This window comes from Syngnathoides biaculeatus, chromosome 4 (genome assembly GCF_019802595.1).
Source record: "Syngnathoides biaculeatus isolate LvHL_M chromosome 4, ASM1980259v1, whole genome shotgun sequence".
NCBI classification, from domain to species: Eukaryota; Metazoa; Chordata; class Actinopteri; order Syngnathiformes; family Syngnathidae; genus Syngnathoides; species Syngnathoides biaculeatus.
The window spans coordinates 14,745,897-14,766,033 of record NC_084643.1 but is presented as its reverse complement, the minus strand read 5'-3'; the positions used below and the strand labels follow the sequence as shown (position 1 = coordinate 14,766,033).

The 20,137-nt window shown below is 45.4% G+C and overlaps 1 protein-coding gene across 2 annotated transcripts in view; it reads left to right on the top strand.

The window, feature by feature from the left end:
* Positions 1 to 370: 370 nt before the first annotated feature.
* Positions 371 to 20,137, top strand: part of npr3 (natriuretic peptide receptor 3) — a 51,045-nt gene continuing 31,278 nt past the window's right edge. For both annotated transcript variants that reach the window (XM_061817426.1, XM_061817425.1), the window contains exon 1: positions 371 to 1,031. In XM_061817426.1, coding sequence (XP_061673410.1) covers positions 371 to 1,031 — 661 coding nt within the window. The remainder of the gene's footprint in view (positions 1,032 to 20,137) is intronic.

Genomic DNA, 20,137 nt, shown 5'->3' with positions numbered 1-20,137 from the left:
GGTGGGGAGCGTTCCAATGACGCACGAGGGAGACCAAGAAGATGCTTCAAAACTCTAGGCCATAGTCAACGTGTGTGGTGACCACTGGCTGAGACTATCCGACTTGGCAAACTGTTGAGATCATTTGAAACAAGTTGAGAGCTTCTAGAAGGACATCAGAATTACGAATAAAACCTGGACTTTCGATTTTTTCCCTTTTTTTTGTGCCGTATCAATTATCATTAAACTGCTGTACTTAGTCACGGCGGAAGGCTTTCTCTCCGCGAATACTAGTGCACAACCAAGTGGAGCCTCGGAGAGGGAAAAAAAAAAAACAGTTGAGCCTCTCTTTTTTTTGTATTTCCATACTTGTGACTTAACAACTTACATCATGCCACCCTTCACCACGCTTTGGGTGTACATGCTTATGTTGTGTAACCAAGCTATGACACACAGCATCAGCGATGAGATAGATGTGGTGGTGTTTTTGCCCAAAAATGACACTTATCTTTTTTCATACGCGAGGGTCGCCCCGGCCATTCTTCACGCGCAGCTGAAGTTGAAGACTGGCGGAACCCCCTACTCCGACTTGCACTTCAACATCCACTTTGAGAGCTCGAACAGCGTCAACGATGCGCTCTTCCACTTGGTGGACAGGTCGTGCTTAAAGAAACCCGATCTGATTTTGGGTCCAGTATGCGAGTACGAGGCAGCGGCGGTGGTGAGACTGGCGTCGCACTGGAATATTCCGGTGATTTCAGCAGGTGCCCTGGCTGCCGCCTTTGGCAACAAGAACTCGGAATTCTCCCATCTCACGCGCATCGCACCATCCTACGTCAAGATGGCAGAGACCTTCAGCGCTATGTTCAAGCACTTTGCGTGGAAGACGGCATACCTGATCTATGAAGACGACAAGGAGGAGCGGAATTGTCACTTCACTGTGGAGGGGATCTACCATCTGATGACTGACGTAACCATTGAGACAGCTGCTTTTTCCCAAGATGATCCGCTGAACACTGACAATATCATCCAAAGCGTGTATGATTCACAAGGTAATACACACGCGCGCGCACGTACACACACAGAGGTACCGGTGTTACCTCTGAGATGTTTCTCGAGTGTACAAAACTACCTACGATTGCACGGTGGGGAAGGTGAAAAGCGTTGGCCTCACCGTTATGAGGACCCGGGTTCGTTCCCAGTACTCCCTTGTGTGGAGTTTGCATGTTCTCCCCGTACCTGCATGGGTTTTCTCGGGGCACTCCGGTTTCCTCCCACATTCATGCTCAACGTTTTCAAATCGTCAAACGAATTTTAATATCACTCAAAGACAACCAAGGAGATACAAAATTCAAATGACAAATTTATCAAGCCACAATAAAAGAAAACTTTTCTGTGAAAAGGTAATTTCTGTCCCCACCCACACCCTTTGTTAAATCACAAAGTCATTGTGACTAACAACAAATTTGGGAAAGATGAGTTCCATTTCACAAGCCACACCCAAACCTGTATACCACCATACTTGTTGAGTCAAGAAATCACTTAATAGAATCTGTCAGAGAACATGAAGTAGGCTACAAAATCTCAAAAACCAACACAGCATCCCACAATCCAAAGAAACCCAAGAGGAAATGGGAAAAAAGGGATTGAAATCCATCAGTCTAGAAAAGGTTACAAATCTATTTCCAAAACTTTTGAACCACTGAAGAAATGAAATGAAGAAAACTGGGAACAGTGGAAAACTTTCCCAGGAGTGGAAGACCAACTAAAATTACTCCGAGTGTGTGACAATGGCACATTCAGGAGGTCACAAAAGAGTCTCAAACAACAACTGGTCTCGCTGGGCTCAGTTAAGGTCAGTGTTAATGACTCTACCATAAGACACCTGCCCAAAATAGGATCCATGGGAGAGTTTCCAGGCGAAAACCCCTGCTGTCAGCAAAGAACACAAAGGCTTGTCTCAGATTTGCCAAAACAGATATTGATGATTCTCAAGACTTTTGGAGAAATGTTCTGTGGACTGACGAGTAAAAAAATTTAACTTTTTGGAAGGTGTGCAGGCCATTGCATCTTATGTAAAAATGGCATAGCATTTGACACAAAGAACAGTATGCCAACAGTGAAGCATGGTGGTGCCAGTCTGCTGGTCTGGGGCTGCTTTTCTGCCTCAAGACCAGGAAATCCTGGTGTGATTGATGGAAAAAATAATTCTGCTGTGTACCAGAAAATCCTGAAGGAGACCATCAGTTTGTGCCCTCAAACTCAAACGTTCTTGGATCATGCAGCAGTACAACAATCCAAAACACACCAGCAAGTCCACATCTGAATGGCTAAAAAAATAAATACATTTTGGAGTGGTCAAGTCAAAATCTGGATTTAAACCCAATTGAGAAGCTATGGTGTGACCTTGAACGGGCTCTCCATGGTAGAAAACCCTCCAATGTGGTGAAGTTGAAACAATTCTCCAAAGAAGAGTGGGACACAATTCCTCCAGAACAATTTGAAAGACCCATCACCAGTGCAAACACATGATTTCCATTATTGCTGCCAAGGGTGGCACAACTGATTCTTAGGTTCAGCGGGCAATTAAATTTTTCACAGAGGGTCAGAAAGGTTTGGATTTTTTTTGCCTTAATAGATTGAATTGTCATTTGAAAACTGCATTTTGTATTTCCTTGGTTATCTCTGAGTGATATTAAAACTGATTTAATGATTTGAAACCTTTGTGTATGACATGCAAAAAAATAAAAATAAAAAAAAAGAAATCAAGAAGGTGGCAGAGATTTTTTTTACAGCACTCTATGATAATGTAACTTGTTGGGTTTTTATTCCTGCAATAAAATAAACATTGGCATGTTGTGCAAGGGTAGCCAGGTGGAGCAGCTGGAGAGTGTTGGCCTCACAGTTCTGAGTACCGGGTTTCAAATCCCAGCTCCGCCTGTGTGAGGTTTGCGTGTTCTCTCCATGCTTGCGTGGGTTTTCTCCGGGTACTCCAGTTTCCTCCCACATCCCAAAAACATATATTAATTAGAGACTAAATTGCGCTGAGTTGGGAATATGAGTGCGACTGTCGTCTGTCTCTATGTGCCCTGTGATTGGCTAGCAACCAGTTCAGGATGTACCCTGCTGCTTGCCTGTTGACAGCTGGGAGAGGCTCCAGCTCTCCCGCGATCCTCATGTGAATAAGTGGCTCAGAAAATGGATGGATGGATGTTATGCGATTGAGAACAAGCTGGAGAGTGTTTGTTTCTGTCATGAGACAGGCTGGACCACGGCCAAGAGGGGCATGGCCACTGCTCTGGGCGGTGACACCTGTCACCGCTCACGACTGTTTCACATTGGGACTGTAATTACATTGTGTATTTGAGTTGGAGTCTTTCGCTCCATTCGCCAGTTTGTTGTGCGTTGTGCCCTGAGTTTGTGAGTTGCATTCACTGACAGTAGGAATCTCCACCACTAAAAATAGTGTAATGTTAGCTATCCTCGTTACAGTGTTTCTGTGCCACCTCAGCTTGCATAAAACTACACCTAACAGCATGTCTTTGTCCCAGAGTCCTGCATTTGGGTCCAGCCCCGCACTGGAGGTTTGTGAGTTTCTCAATACTTGGGGAAAAAATGGCAAGTCTTTTCCAACTCAATGAGCTCAAGTCTGCCTGAAGTTATGAGTCACTGCAGTTATATGACCAAGTTGAATTTATGTTTATGACATTTTGACATTACATGACATGTTTATGACATTTGGTCATGTTCAGTCTAAAGTCATGATTAATAATTAATAATAATTAATGACTCATTGTCCAAGTCATGTGACTGCAATCCACACCTCATGTTGGATGACCTCTGAGGAGCATATTCTGTAGGTTATGGTTGTGTCCTCTCACCTCTGCTCTTCTCGCTCTACACTAACGACTGCATCCTGGGCATCCAACTGTCAAACTCCTGGAGTTCACAGATGGCACCACAGTCATCGGGCTCATCAAAGACGAGTCTGCATATTGACAGGAAGTGGAGAGCCTGGGGCTTTGGTGTGGCCAACACTGCCTGGAGCTGAACCCACTAAGGATTGTAGAAATGATTGTGGACTTCAGGAGGCATCTTCAACACAGCTACCTCTCACGCTGTGCAACTGTCTTGTTTCAACCGTCGAGACCTTCACGTTTTTGGGAATTACAGTCTCACAGGATCTGAAGTGGATAGTGAATATCCACTACATTCTCGAAAAATCCCAGTAAAGGACGTACAGTCCATTTGGACCTGCCGCCCAAAAAAGGACAAACTCTGACTGCAATAGACAATCAAAACTGCTGAATGGATTGTTGACATGACCCTACCTACCCTTAAGGATTTGCACACCACCTGAACTAGGACAACAGCGGGCAGAATCCCATCTGATTCTCCACATCTTGGCCACCAGTTCTTCCAATTCCTTCCATTGGGTAGGCGCTACCGATCAATGCATATCAAAAGTAGCAGGCATTTCGACAGTTTCTTCCCTCTTGCAATGAATTCCTTAAGGGAAATTTTGGTGGTTTGGATCAACAATGTATCCAATAAGGTCATGTAATATGTACTGTTTCTTGACAATGTAATGTTGATCCTTTCTCATTTAATGGTGTTTTGAGAAGATTTTTATCGACAATTACGAATTTTCAGGGGGACCGCCAATTTGGCGAGTCACATGACCTACGTGCGCGGATGTGACATATGAGGTGCCGGACTAAAGGCTCGATTACATGGGACACCATTATGCCTAGCACTGATATATTGAATTTATCCTCTTCTGGTGAAGAAATAGCAGTATCAGTTGATCAGGTAGACGGAGGAATACTTCCATACAGATTTCAACCTGTGGCTGTAAATAATGTTGAATATTCGTATGGTTCTATGGGCGGAATGACGTGGAGGCATGGACGTCAAGGCGGAACTCGCTCGTCATACTCTGCAACATTCTGCCCAAAGAACCATACGAATATTCAACATTATTTACGGCCGGAGCTCACTTGGCGGAGCACGCTTTTCAGGCTCCATGTCATTCCCTTAGTTATTGAATGGCTTAACCAGGTGTATTCCCCCCACCCCCAATCAACAAATAAAATAGCTGGTGTAACGTTACATAAAGGATGCCCAATATCAAGACTGTCTCACTGTTGTTCTGCTGTGGTTTTCACTCCCAGTCCCTCAGTCCACTCTGTCCCTCTGTCTGTCTCCCCTCACCCACCAGCCCACTCCTCCCCAAACCATTTTATGTCTGGCTGCATTTTTAATAAATATCAGAATAATAACATTTGGAAAATAAAGAGAGGGACTATTTCAACCTCTCCTATTGCCAAACAAAACTGCTCCAGCACAAAGGGATACAAATTTACCTTTCTCCAAGGCCGTGCAGATGAACATAACAAATTATGAAATATATCCATCCATCCATCCATCTTCTTAGCCGCTTATCCTCACAAGGGTCGCGGGAGTGCTAGAGCCAATCTCAGCTGTTAACGGGCTACAGGCAGAGTACAACATGAAATAATAGGCCAATCGCAGGGCACATACTGTACAGACATATAGTCACAATCACACCTGGGGCAATTTAGAGTGTCCAATTAATGTTGCATGTGTTTGTGATGTTGGGGGAAACCAGAGTGGCCGTAGAAAACCCATGCAGGCACGCGGAGAACATGCAAACTCCACACAAGTGAGGCCTTGATTTAAATCCCGGTGCTCAGAATTGTGAGGCAGATGCTCTCACCAGTCGCACCACCGTGCCGCCGTGTATGATATTATATTACATTATATCACAGTGAATGTTATTAAGAGATATTAAGATCTCATGAAGTAACCTTTATCACATAGAGTAACTATGTACAGATACACTTCTACCACCCCACAGCGCACACTGCATTCGACCCCTATGGTCCCTCCCACAAGTGGTGAGTCAGCCCACGTTACCTTTTTGGGCAATGTCTGGCCACCAGGCACTCATCTTCAAGCCCAACCCCCAGGCCTGGCTCGAGATGGGCACCCTTACAAGTTGCGTCCGGCAAGGAAAACCTATACTTATTTACTGTATTCATCATAGGGGTTTTTGGAAGTCTGCTTTGCCTGGTCCCTCACCTCGGACCTGATTGCCATGGTTGATCCTACCAGGGGCGTGAAATTCCAGACAGTTTAGCCTCTAGGATCATTGGGATACTCAAACTCCTCCACAATAACGTGACGGCTTATGTAGGATTGAATACAATAGATACAATAGGTGTAAAGTCAGTAATCAATTAAGTTTTTGAATTTTAGAAATTGTCAGCCAAACAGAAAGGCATATTTAAAATTTCATGCATGCAAGACCACACCAAATGTTATTTAAAATAACTAAGACTATAGATATGTGTTATACCACACCAAACTCGCCTTACTCTACAGTTTTGTGGGATGAAATGAGTAAAAATATTTAAACTTTTTAACCACTGTTTACCTTGTGCTCCACTTGGTCGAAAATAAAGAACACGGAAATAAAGTGGTAGTCTAAACCATGGTTTGAGTTTCCAGGTAATGGATAGGGACTGTGCCCCTTAACCATGACCATACTAAGATATTGAAGTTCTTGTACAACCCCAATTCCAATGAATTTGGGACATTGTGTTAAAAGTAAATAGAAACATAATCAATGATTTGAAAATCAGGTTCAACCTACATTTAATTGACTACAGTACAAACACAAGCTATTTAATTTTCAAACTGATCAACTTAATAGTTGATCAGCAAATAATCATTAACTTTGAATTTTATGGCTCCAGTATGTTGAAGAAGAAGAAAACATAAAAAGAAGGGACAGATGGCAAAAAAGACTGAGAAAGTTGAGAAATTCTGAGAAAGTTGAGAAATACCTGTCTGGAACATCCCACAGGTGAACAGGCTAATTGGGAACATGTGGGTGCCATGATTGTGTATAAAAGGAGCTTCCCTGAATTGCTCTGTCATTCACAAGCAATGATGGGGTGAGGTTCACCTCTTTCTGAACAAGTGTGTGAGAAAATATTGAAACAGTTTATGGACAATGTTTCTCAACATACAATTGCAAGGAATTTAGTGATTTTGTCATCTAAGGTCCATAATATCACCAAAAGGTTCAATCTGGAGAAATCACTGCAAAAAAGGGGCAAGGTTGAAAACCAATCTTGAATGCCCATTACCTTTGAGCACCCCCTCTACTAGAGATGCAAGAAGTAAGACATTACACATAAGCAATGGAAAGCAGTTACTATTTCATACACAATGTAATTCAATGTGCATTATGTGATTTAAAGCATTTGAATCCAAATAAATAAAACATTTAAAACAAAAAAAGTCATAAAAAAGATGAAAATGACACAAGATATATATATTAAAAAAAAAAAAAATATATATATATATATATATATATATATATATGTATATGTCAGAGTTCATGAGGTGCAGGTGTGTGTCGACTGATTGGCTGGCCACGCCCACCCCGTGCTGGAAGTCAGGAGCATGACAGTACCCCCCGCCTCAACGGCCGGCTCCGGACGGCCCAGGAGCATCAGGATGGAAAGTCCCTGATGTGGGAGGGGTCCACGATGAAACGGGAGGGGATCCAGGAGCGTTCCTCTGGTCCATATCCCTCCCAGTCTAGGTACTGGAACCCCTTCCTCTGCGGCGGGAGGACAGCAGCCGGTGCACAGTATACATCGGGCCACCGTCCACCATCCAGGTGGGTGGGAGGTTTTCTTGGCCGGAGGAACCAGTGGAGATGGACGAGTCGGGCGCAGTCTGCTGACGTGGAATGTCGGGTGAAATCTCATCGACCTGGGTAATTTGCGTGACACGGCAACTGGGTTAATAATCTTGCTGACAGGGAACGGACCAACGAACCTGATTCCATCCGCAGCAGAAGATCCTTGGTGGAGAGCCACAGAGAGGGGGGATAGCCGTGCACGACGTGGAATGGATCCATACCTGTTGAAGCGGAGGGCAGAGAATTATGAGAATACTCTACCGATTTGAGGTGGTGGCTCCACGTACTCTGGTCCCTGGATGCCAAGCAGTGAAGGTCTTGATTGACCCTCTCTGTCTGGCCATTGGACTCCAGGTGAGGGCCCGATGTCAGACTCGCCAAGGCGCCGATGAGGGTGCAGAATTCTTTCCAGATCTGGGCAACGAATTGCGGGCCTCTATCTGAAACAATGTCCCGGGGGAACCCGTGGTAGCGAACGACCTCGTCTAACAACAGGTGGGCTGTCTACTTGGCCGAAGGGCTCTTCGGGACCAGCACGAAGTGGACCATTTTCGAAAACCGGTCCACTATAGACAGCACCACTGTGTTCCCTTGGGAGGGCGGTAAGCCGGTGACAAAGTCAAATGCTATATGCGACCACGGGCGGGAGGGAATGGACAAAGGCCGCAGGCGAGACGTCTTATTGGCTGCATACACCAGGCAGGCGTTGATAAATTCTCTCACATCCTTACTAAGGTTGGGCCACCAGAATCGTTGTTCAATTACCGAACGTGTCTTTGCCATGCCCGGGTGGCAGACCGTCTTGTAGGTGTGGGCCCAGTTGATGACGTCTCCCAGCAGTGACGGCGCGACGAAGAAGCGATCAGACGGACAACCAGCGGGAGCCAGTGTTTCCCTCAGGGCCTCCTTCACCCGCGTCTCAACTGCCCAGGTGAAGCCGGACACGAACCACGCCTCTGGTAGGATAGAGGCGACTGCCGATTCCACACGCTCCCACTCGTGTATCCGCGAGAGGGCGTCTGGCTTGCCATTCTTGGAGCCTGGGCGAAAAGACAAGGTAAAATGGAAGTGGGTGAAGAATAAGGCCGACCTGGCCTGACGAGCGTTCAGCCGCTTTGCGGTCCTCAGGTACTCGAGGTTCTTGTGGTCGGTGAGGACCACGAACGGGACTTGCGAGCCCTCCAGCCAGTGCCGCCACTCCTCCATCGCCGTCTTGACCGGCAACAGCTCGCGGTCTCCTATGTCGTAGTTTCGTTCACCCGGGGACAGCTTCTTTGAAAAGAAGGCGCACGGGTGGATCCTTCCATCCTTGGACCTCCTTTGTGATAAGACGGCTCCGATCCCTGAATCCGACGCGTCAACCTCAACCACGAACTGGTGCTCCGGGTCCGGCACGATGAGGATAGGCACAGCGGTGAAACTAGCCTTGAGTTTGTCAAAAGCCTCCTGGCAGGTCCTGGTCCACTCAAAGGTGTTGTGTAGGGACGTAAGAGCGTGCAGAGGGGCGGCTAACTGAAGTTTCGTATAAACTCTTTATATCAATATACTTATGTTCTAAGTTGTTAGTGAACAGAGCACTTGAAGTTTACCATTCACAGTCAATCAATGGACTATCTGCAGTGCTCTGATATCTTCTGACTAGCACTAGTCCACTGATAAAAGGAAAATCTAAAAGTTTTTAAATATTGCTGTTTCCTAACATTGTGCCTGTGGAATATCTTCTATGGCATACACAGGGCGAGCAGTGTGTAGACAGCTCAGTATAATTAAAGGTGCTGTATGACTGGCAGTACTGAGGAGAAGTTTGTCCCACTGACTCAAGGTGTATTTCAGGAGATGTGTTTAAGTGTCAGAGTTGTGAGGAATTTTCCAGGCACAGTCTGAATCTTCACTGTTATTGCTTGGCTTGTCTGTGTCAATTTAATATGTATGAATGTGCAGTATGTATGTAAAGGTATTTACAATTGACACATCCCCGAAAATGTATATCGAACAACATATTTACATTTCATATTTTGTGAAAATGTGCTTCTCGTCAGTTAAATACAGTATATCTTCTTCTTTTCCTTTCGGCTTGTCCCGTTAGGGGTCGCCACAGCGTGTCATTTTATATATAGCCTTTGTTTACAATTACAGAGGTCAAACGTTTCCTGTGGTTGTTCACCAGGTTTGCACACACTGCAGGAGGGATTTTGGGCCATTCCTCCACACAGATCTTCTCTAGATCAGACAGGTTTCTGGACTGTCACTGAGAAACATGGAATTTCAGCTGGCCAAAACATTTTCGATTGGGTTTAGGTCTGGAGATTGGCTAGGCCATGCCAGAACCTTGATGTGCTTCTAATGGAGCCACTCCTTGGTTTTCCTGGCTGTGTGCTCCGGGTCATTGTCATGTTGAAAGATCGAGCCATGACCCATCTTCAATGCTCTGACTGAGGGAAAGAGGTTGTTTCCCAAAATCTCACAATACATGCCGGCAGCAGTCATCCTCTCCTTAATACAGTGCAGTCGTCCTGTCCCATATGCATAAAAACACCCCCAAAGCATGATGCTACCACACCCATGCTTCACAGTAGAGATGGTGTTCTTGGGATGGAACTCCTCATTCGTTTTCCTCCAAATGTGATTACTGGAATTATGATGAAAAACTTCCATTTTGGTCTCATCTGACCACAATGCTTTCTCCCATGACTCCTCTGTATCATCCAAATGGTCATTGGCAAACTCAAGACGGGCCTTGACATGTGCTGGTTTAAGCAGGGGAAACTTGCGTGCCATGCATGATTTCAAACCATGACGTCTTAGTGTATTACCAACAGTCACCGGAGAAACGGTGGTCTCAGCTCTTTTCAGGTCATTGACCAAATCCTGTGTTGTAGTCCTGGGCTGATTCCTCACTTTTCTAAGGATCGTTGAGACCCCACAAGGTGATATCTTGCATGGGGCTCCACTCCGGCTGAGATTGACTGGAATGTTTAGCTACTCCCATTTTCTAATGATTGCTCCAACAGTGGACCTTTTTTCACCAAGCTGCTTGGCAATTTCTCTGTAGCCCTTTCCAGCCGTGTGGAGTTGTACAATTTTGTTTCTGGTATATTTGGACAGCTCTTTGGTTTTGGCCATGTTACAAGTTTGAGTCTTATTGATTGTATGGGGTGGACAGGTGTCTTAATGCAGGTAACGACCTCACACAGGTGCATCTGATTCAGGATAATACATGGTGTGGAGGTGGACTTTTAAAGGTGGACTAACAGGTCTTTGAAGGTCAGAAATCTAGCTGATAGACATGTGTTCAAATACTTAATTGCAGCTGTATCACAGAATTAAATCGTTAAAAAAATCATACATTGCGATTTCTGGATTTTTCTTTTTAGATTATCTCTGTCACATTGGACATGCAGCTACGATGAAAATTTCACACCCCTCCATGATTTCTAAGTGGGAGAACTTGAAATATAGCAGGGTGTCCAAATATTTATTTTCTTCACTGCATATATATATATATATATATATATATATATATATATATATATATATATATATATCCATCCATTTTTTTTGCCGCTTTTCCTCACGAAGGTCGCAGGGAGTGCTGGAGCCTTTCCCAGCTTTCAACAGGCAGTTGGCAGGGTACACCCTGAACTGGTTAGCAGCCAATCACAGAGCATGTGGAGACAGACAACAGTCACACTCACAACCGCACTTAGGGACAATTTTGAGTGTCCAATTAATGTTGCATGTTTTTGGTTTCCTAATCAAATGCCCGAGCCACCTCATCTGGCTCTTCACAATGTTGAGGAGTAGCAGCTCTACTCTGAACCCCTCCATGATGACTGAGCTTCTCAATCAATCCCAAATGGAAACCCCAGACACACTGTGGAGAAAACTCATTCCGCCACTTGTCCTTTACATCACGACCCACAGCTCATGACCATAGGTGAGGGTAGGAAATTCGATCGCTTTTGGTCTCAGATCCTTCTTCTTCACAATGGACTGACACAAAGTCTATATCCTCCTATCCACTCGTCAACCTCCCATTCCATCGTTCTCTTATTCTTCAACAAGAGTCCAAGCTATTTGAGCTCCTCTACTTAGGGCAGGATCTCATTTGCGACCCAAAAAGGGCACTCAAGCCTTTTTCGACTGAGGACCCTGGTCTCAGATTTGGGGGGGCTGATTCTTATCCCAGCCGGTCAGCACTCGGCTGCGAACTGCTCCAGTGAGAGTTGGAGATCATGACGTGATGAAGTCAACCCATTCATGGGCAGGGTGGCAATTTTTTGCCTTATTTAGATAAAAGTCTCCTAACAGGCCACAATCAAGGAACACTTCTTTTTCGTTTAACGCATAAAATAAAGGGCAAAAAAGATGTACCCTCTCGCGGACGGGTATGTTATCAGTTCTGTGAAGTGGTACATATTAGAGATGTGTTTATGAATTAATTCTTATTTTAGAACGACACTTACGCATTAATAATACTGATACCAAATTACGGCTTCAGATTAAAACACTTAAATATTTTGATATACTGAAGGATATAATGCGTGAAAATCGTGCCCACGGATGGGTTAACTGAACCACATCATCTACAAAAAGCAGAGATGGAACGCTTGGTCCACCAAACTGGACCCTCCATATCTCTCAGATGCGCCTAGAAATTCTGTCCATAAAAGAATCAGTGACCAAGGCCAGCCTTGGCACACTGCAACCCTCACCGGAAATGAGTATGACTTCCTGCTGGCAATGTTAACCAAACTTTGACACTGGTCGTACAAGTAGTTTGGCACCCCATACTTCCAAAGTCCCTCTCACAGAACTCTCTTAGGGACACTCTCCAACGCCTTCTCCAAGTCCACCAAATGCATGTAGACTGGTTGGGTTAACTCAGAGGTGGTCCACTCTTCCACGACCAGGACCAAAACCACACTGCCCTCCTGAATTTCAGGTTAGACTTTCCAATGGATCCTCCTCTGCAGCACCCCTGATTAGAAATGACCAAGGGGCTGGGGAGTGTGATCCTGTTGTAGTTAAAACACACCCTCCAGTCCCCCACTACCACTACCCCAATCTGCCAATCTGCCAATCCAGAGGCACTGTCCCCCATGTTTCAAGACAGCCCAACAAAACCAGAGCTTTTAGGCATGCTAGGCAAATCTCATCAACCCCAGGAGTCGTTCCAGCAACAAGATTGTTAACCACATCATTGACCCCATCACAAAAGAGATGAGAGCCCACCTCAGAGAATCCAGATTTTCCTTCCTCATGGGAAGGCATATCGGTGGAATTGAGAAGGTCTCCAAAATATTCTCCCAACCAAGTCACAATGTCCAGAGTCGAGGTCAGCAATGCCCCATCCAAACTACACATTCTTGATGGTGCACTGCTTCACCATCCTGAGATGCCGGATGGTGGACCAGAATTTCTTCAGAGCCATCCAGAAGTCTTTTTCCATGGCATCACCGAACTCCTTCCTTGCCCGGGTTTTTGCTTCAGTGACCACCAAAGTTTATATCCGTTTGGCCTGCCGCTCCCAATGAGCTGCCTCAGGAGTCCCACAGGCCAAAAATACCCAATAGGACTCCTTAAGCTTGACAGCAACCCTCACCATTGTTATCCACCAACAGGTTTGGGGATTCCTGCCACAACAGGCACCAACCACTTTACAGCCACAACTCTGGTCTGCTGTGCCAGAAATGGAGGGACAAAACAGGCTCAACTTGGACTCGATATTCCCCGCCTCCCCGGGACCATGACTAAAGTCCAGCCCGTCTCTTCACAGAGTGTCTGAGACATGCAGCTTGAAGTTTGATGGCACGACCACAAAGTCGATATACGAACTGCAACCTAGGGTGTCCAGGTACCAAGTGCACATGTGGACACTCTTCTGCTTGAACATTGTGTTCCTAATGTACACTCCAAGGTGAGTGCAGAAGCTCAAAAGCAAAACATCACTTCTGTTCTCGTCAAGGAGCTGTTCCTCCCACTCATGCCCCTCCAGGTCTCACTCTCATTGCCCATGTCGTATAAAATTCCCCCACATAATGATGGAATTTAGTGGAAGTGTTCTTCAGCACCCCACTCCAAGGACTCAGAGACGGGTGAGTACAATGAACTGTTGTTTGGTGCATTGGTACCAACAACAGTCAGGACCCACCCCTTCACTTGAAGGCGGAGGGAGGCTCCCGTCTTGTTCACCAGCATGAAACCCAAATTACAGGCACTCAGCTGAGGGGCAATAAGTATACCCACAGCTGCTTGGCATCTCTCACCATGGATAACATCAGAGTGGAAGAGAGTCCCTCTCGGGAGGAGTGGTACCAGAGCCCAAGCTGTGTGTGTCCTCGGCAGAAAGGTGATGTTTTACGTCCCTCAAGCCAGAACATATCTTGAACGTTGCATGCCGGGTACCGAAGAGACATGGCCAAAGTAACTCACCTCAGAAACACCAATGTGGCATTTGTCTGGGTTCAAGTGTACGCCTCTCTCTCTGGTGCAGTTAAGAACGACTCGAAGGTTGGTAAGGTTCTCCTGCTTTCTTTTTCCAAACACGACAATATCACCAACAATGCACGCGACTCCTCTCAAGAGTTCATACGACTCATCCACCCTCCTCTGGAATTTGTCTTTGGCAGACATGATGCCAAAGGGCAGCCTGAGGAACCGGTACCTTCCATATAATGTGTTAAATGTCATGAGCATTGAGGACTCCTCGCTAAACTCAACAGCCCCATACTCAGATCTTGCATCCAAGGTGCTGAAATACTTTGCCCCTGGTAATTTGGATGTCACATCCTCCATTGTAGGTAGGGGATAGTGTGGACTCATTATGGGTTTCTTTAATGATCTTGGGTCTCGGTACACCCCAAGTTTGTGTGTCTTTGGCTTTTCACACACAACCAGGGCATTAACCCATTTGGTCAGTTCTGTCAACTTGCAGATTATCTTGTCCCTTTCCATGTTGTCTAACTCGGTCTTTAGACACTCTTTGAGGGCAAATGGTACCCTTCGTGGTGGGCAAACAAATGGTGCTACGTTAGGGTCAATTCTAAAACTCCATTCACCTGGGAATGTGCCAATGCCTTTGAAAATATCTGAATATTCATAGAGGATGTGGTCTGACTAGATGCTCTTTGCTTTTCCATAGTTGACCGCATACACTACTTTGATGAGGCCCAGGGCTATGCAAGCGTTGAAGCCAAGGATTGACATACCTTTGCAGTTCACTATATAGAACCTCTCTGTTGTTCACTTTGCTTTGTATGTGCTTGTTAGTTCACAAGAGCCATTCACTTCCAGCGCATGTCCGCCATAACCTGTTAACCTGCGGTCACCGTGTGCTAGGCATCAACGCAATAAAGTCTTTTACTGGTATAGTGCTCACTTGTGCACCGGTATCAAACTTCAAATTTAATCTTATATTCTGTGCCCCCAAACCAATGGTTGCAAATACAGTTTCCTCATCATCCGTCTCTGTCCTGAGAGTGCCCACAAACACCTCCGGGTCATCTTCCCCATGTTTTTTTAACTGTGTGGATTTCTCTGTGCAATATTTTACCTGGAGTGTGGGACTTGGTTTTGCATACTTTTGCATAATGGTTGAATTTTCAACACATCAAGCATTGTTCACTTTCTGCTGGGCATTCTGCTAATTTATTGTGGTATCCTCCACACTTGTTACATATCTTTATGGAGGTCTTTGGGCTTTCACTGTGCCTTCTCGCACCTGCAGTGAAACTTTGTTTTCCAGGTTTGCAGTGGATAACGTGAACCTCGTGGCTGTCGTGGCTAAACTATCGATAACTCGTGGGAGTGGGCTATGTCGATCGTTTTTTCGAGCGTGAGCTGCAACTTCTGGTTGAGTAAATTTTCACGCGCACTCTGTGAGTTGGTAGCGAAAACTATGTGGTCTCTGACCATCTCATCGCTGTTTGTGTAGTTACAGTCTCTAACCAGTAGCTTGAGTTCTGTCACGAAGTGCTCAAATGACTCAGTTACCTTGCGCCTTCCCATGAAACTTATATCTAGCAACTATGGGGTTAGCTTTCGGAGTGAGGTAATCGAAGAATGCTTCATAATCAATTTTTAGCAACTTATCTTGGTCTCTTGTCAGTGTCCACGTATTTCTGACATCCCGTCCTTTATCGCCGATCCACAGAGGGAAGAAACTGCACTTTTCCTCTTCAGCTCTCTTTTTAAGTGATCCCGTGAACAGGAGTTCAGTATGCTGTTTGAATCTCCGCCACGCATCTGGTAAGTTGGATGAGTCCCAGTCCATCCTCGGGGTTGGAACACCAAACGCCTCCATCGTGGACAATTCCTCGTTGTCTTTGTTCGTTTTTCTTCCCCCCGCTAGTCTGTAGTTATACTACCATCACGTTGACACCATGTTATGATCTTGCTATATATGAGAAGTACTATAGCACAGTCTAAGAATAATGAGACGATACTTGCTCTTGAGTTTCACATGTGACTTCATTCTTTATTCCTCAGTCCAGCACAAGTGCATCAATCACCTCTGGTTAGAGTGTTCGTTTGTTAAAGGACCTTCAAGATCAAAGTTCAAAGATAACCGTAGCCAAAATATTACAGTAGTAGGGATAGGGCCCTCTCTCGCACTAAAAACCAGCTGACTAAATAATTTAACAGTCCAAAGAGGGACTATGCAGCTAAACTGGAAAAACATCTTGGCGCGAATGACCACAAATCAGGCTGGCATGAATTACAATCGCTCACTAATTACAAGCGACGCTGCCCCCCCCCCCCCCCCATAGAAAACAAGAGCAGGCTAGCCGACGACCTCATTAGCTTTTACGACAGATTTTAATCTGAATTGATCCAGTCCTATGGCATGCCTTCAAAAATAATCTAAAAAATGGATTGTATATATCTAATATCTTTCATTGACTTCCGAGAATCTATGCGCTTGTGGTAACCCTCGTGCTTTTTGAGGTCAAATGGAAATCTATTGGAAAGCTATTTTCAGAGGAAAGCTTCTAGAAAATGGTAAAAAAAAAAATCCATATATCCATTTTCTTAGCCATTTATCTTCACAAGGGTTGCAGGAGTGCTGGAGCCTATCCAATCTCTCATTGGCCTGGTGGCAGGGTACACCCTGAACTGGTTGCCAGCCAATTGCAGGACACTTAGAGACAGACAACAATCTCACTCACAATCACATCTAAGTGCAATCAGAATCTCCAATTTATGCATGTCTTTGACGAACTGGAATGCCCGGAGAAAACCTATGAACATGCAAACTCCACAAAGGAAAGGCGGGGATTTGAACCCTTGTTCTCAGAACTGTGAGGTCAAGGCTCAAACAAATTCCACCATGCAGCCTCATATACATACCGTGAAAAAAACAAGTATTTGAACACCCTGCTATATTGCAAGTTCTCCTCCTTGGAAATCATGGAGGGGTCTGAAATTTTCATCGTAGGTGCATGTCCACTGTGAGAGATGTTCTTTTTCTTTTCCTTTCGGCTTGTCCCGTTAGGGTTCGCCACAGCGTGTCATCTTTTTCCATCTTAGCCAATCTCGTGCATCTTCCTCTCTAACCCCAACTGGCCTCATGTCCTCCCTCACCACATCCATCAACCTTCTCTTTGTCTTCTTCTTGCTCTTTTGCCTGGCAGCTCCATACTCAGCACTCTTCTACCAATATACTCATTCTCTCGCCTCTGAACATGTCCAAACCATCGAAGTTTGCTCTCTTGAACCTTGTCTCCATAACATCCAACTTTGGCTGTCCCTCTAATCAGCTCATTTCTAATCCTATCCAACCTGCTCACTCCGAGCGAAAACCTCAACATCTTCATTTCTGGTACCTCCAGTTCTGCTTCCTGTTGTTTTTTCAGAGCCATCGTCTTTAATCTGTACACCATGGCCGGCATCACCACTGTTTTATGAACTTTGCCCGTCATCCTAGCAGAGACTCCACTGTCACATAACACACCAGACACCTTCCACCAGCTGTTCCAAGCTGCTTGGACCCGTTTCTTCACTTCCTTACCACATTCACCAATGCTCTGGATTGTTGACCTAAATATTTGACATTTTCCACCCGTGGTAACTCTTCTCCCTGTAGCCTCACTCTTCCCCCTCCACCTTTCTCATTCAGGCACATATATTCTGTTTTATTTCGGCTAATCATTCCTCTCCTTCCCAGTGCATGTCTCCATCTTTCTAATTGTTCCTCCGCCTGCTTCCTGCTTTCACTGGATATCACAATATCATCTGCAAACATCATGGTCTAAGGGGATTCCAGTCTAACCTCGTCTGTCAGCCTATCCATTACCACTGTAAACATGAAGGGGCTCAGAGCTGATCCCTGATGCAGTCCAACCTCCAACTTAAATTCTTCTGTCACACCTGAAGCACACCTCACCATTGTTCTGGTGCCATCATACATGTCCTGTACGATTCAAACATATTTCCCTGCCACACCAGACTTACGCATGCTGTACCACTCTGATGAAGAAATAGCAGTATCGCTTGATCGGGAAGACGGAGGTTCTTCCGTACAGATTTGAACCTGTGGCTGTAATTAATGTTGAATATTTGGATGGTTTTTCGGGTGGAATGAACCGATTTCTTCAGATGAGGATAAATCCGAGACATCCGCGCTGGGCATAATGGTGTCCCATGTAATCCAGTGTTTGGAACGGCACGGTACACGTCACAGATGCCCACGTAGATCAGGCGACTTGCAAAAATGGCAGCGCCCCTGAAAATTCGTCATTGTCGATAAAAATCTTCTCAAAACACTACTAAATGAGAGATGATTTATCACATTGTCAAAATAGGGTATATATTATATATGACCTATTGATACACTGTTCATACAAAGTACCGGATTTCCCCTTTCAGTCGCGTGGAGGCTTCCACCAAAACTTTACTGTTAATAATCATCAAACAGATGGGGCCATATTTACTCACGTAGTTTCATAATCATCATCATCATCATCATCATCATATTGCGGCACCATTGTGGGTCAGCTGGTAAAGCGTTGGCCTCACAGTTCTGAGGTGCTGGGTTCAATCCCGGATCTGCCTCTGTGGAGTTTGCATGTTTTCCTCGTGCCTGCGTGGGTTTTCTCCGGGCGCTCCGGTTTCCTCCCACATTCCCAAAACATGCAGCATTAATTGGTGTCACGATCCATCGGAACGGAGGTAGGACCCAAATGTACACGGGAGACACAGAGGTAATTCGGGAAAAACGTTTATTGCTCAATGGTCAGGGATCGGGCAGGCCGTCAGGTGCAACGGCGGTAGTTGGGACATCGGGCATAGAGAGCAGGTCAGCGGGCAGACAGGAGTCGGTGCATGGGAGAACGATCAAAGTAGGGAGGAGTATCAAGGGAGTCAGGCTTACGGGGTCAGTCGGAGAACAGGCGTAGGTCGTACACACAGGAATACGATCAGAGATACGGGGGTGCTCGAACGGGACATGACCCCTCCATGATTTCTCCGTGGGAGAATTTGCAATAGAGCAGGGTGTTCAAATATGTATTTTCTTCACTGTATATGATATGGTTCCTGGGGGACTGGTGAGGAATAATGGGGGTGTTGCCCTCAGACTGGGTTTCAGCACGTCCATGCTATTTTTTGGTCGGTGCACCCTGCCCCCTCCAACTTACTTGCTCCCCTGGATTTTAAATTCATCACACACACTTATCCTCCTTTTTTAATACACCCACATACACAGACACATACACCCATCTCCGGGGGGCACTGGTTCTGGTGTGTGTGGGGGGTGGGCTGTTAGGCAGTAGTGACTGGCGGACCTGGGTCTCTCGGTGTTGGACACATCCCCTCCACTGGGTGGCTCTCAAGTGGGCGCCTTGGAACCTAATTCCACCCTCGATTGAATGGGTGGAAAGGATGTTTTGGAGACAAGATTTGAGAGAGCAGACTTCGATGGTTAGGACATGTAGACATGGTAAACATGGTGGAAGGGTGCTGAGGATGGAGCTGCCAGGCAAAAGAGCGAGAGGAAGACCAAAAGAGAAGGTTGATGGATGTTGTGAGGGAAGACATGAGGGCAGTTGGTGTTCGAGAGGAAGATGCAGGAGATAGACTTAGATGGAAAAAGATGACACGCTGTGGCGACCCCAATTGCGACAAGTCGAAAGGAAAGGAAGAAGAAGAAGCGACAGCGCTATACAATAGCTACATTTCATGTTGCTTTGTTGTAGACAAATAATTAATTGCTTTGTTTTATTAATTTTTTCTTTCACTTTCTGTTTATAACCAGTGTCTTGTCCCCCCCCCCAGAAGCCTTATTCTGTTCCACCGATCAACTCTCAATGAACATCATTTACGTATAACATTTAAAGAAAAATCACAGCAAGATCCTTGAAACTACAATGTGACACAATAAAACTGTTGTGGCAGAAATGGGATACAGATCTTCCA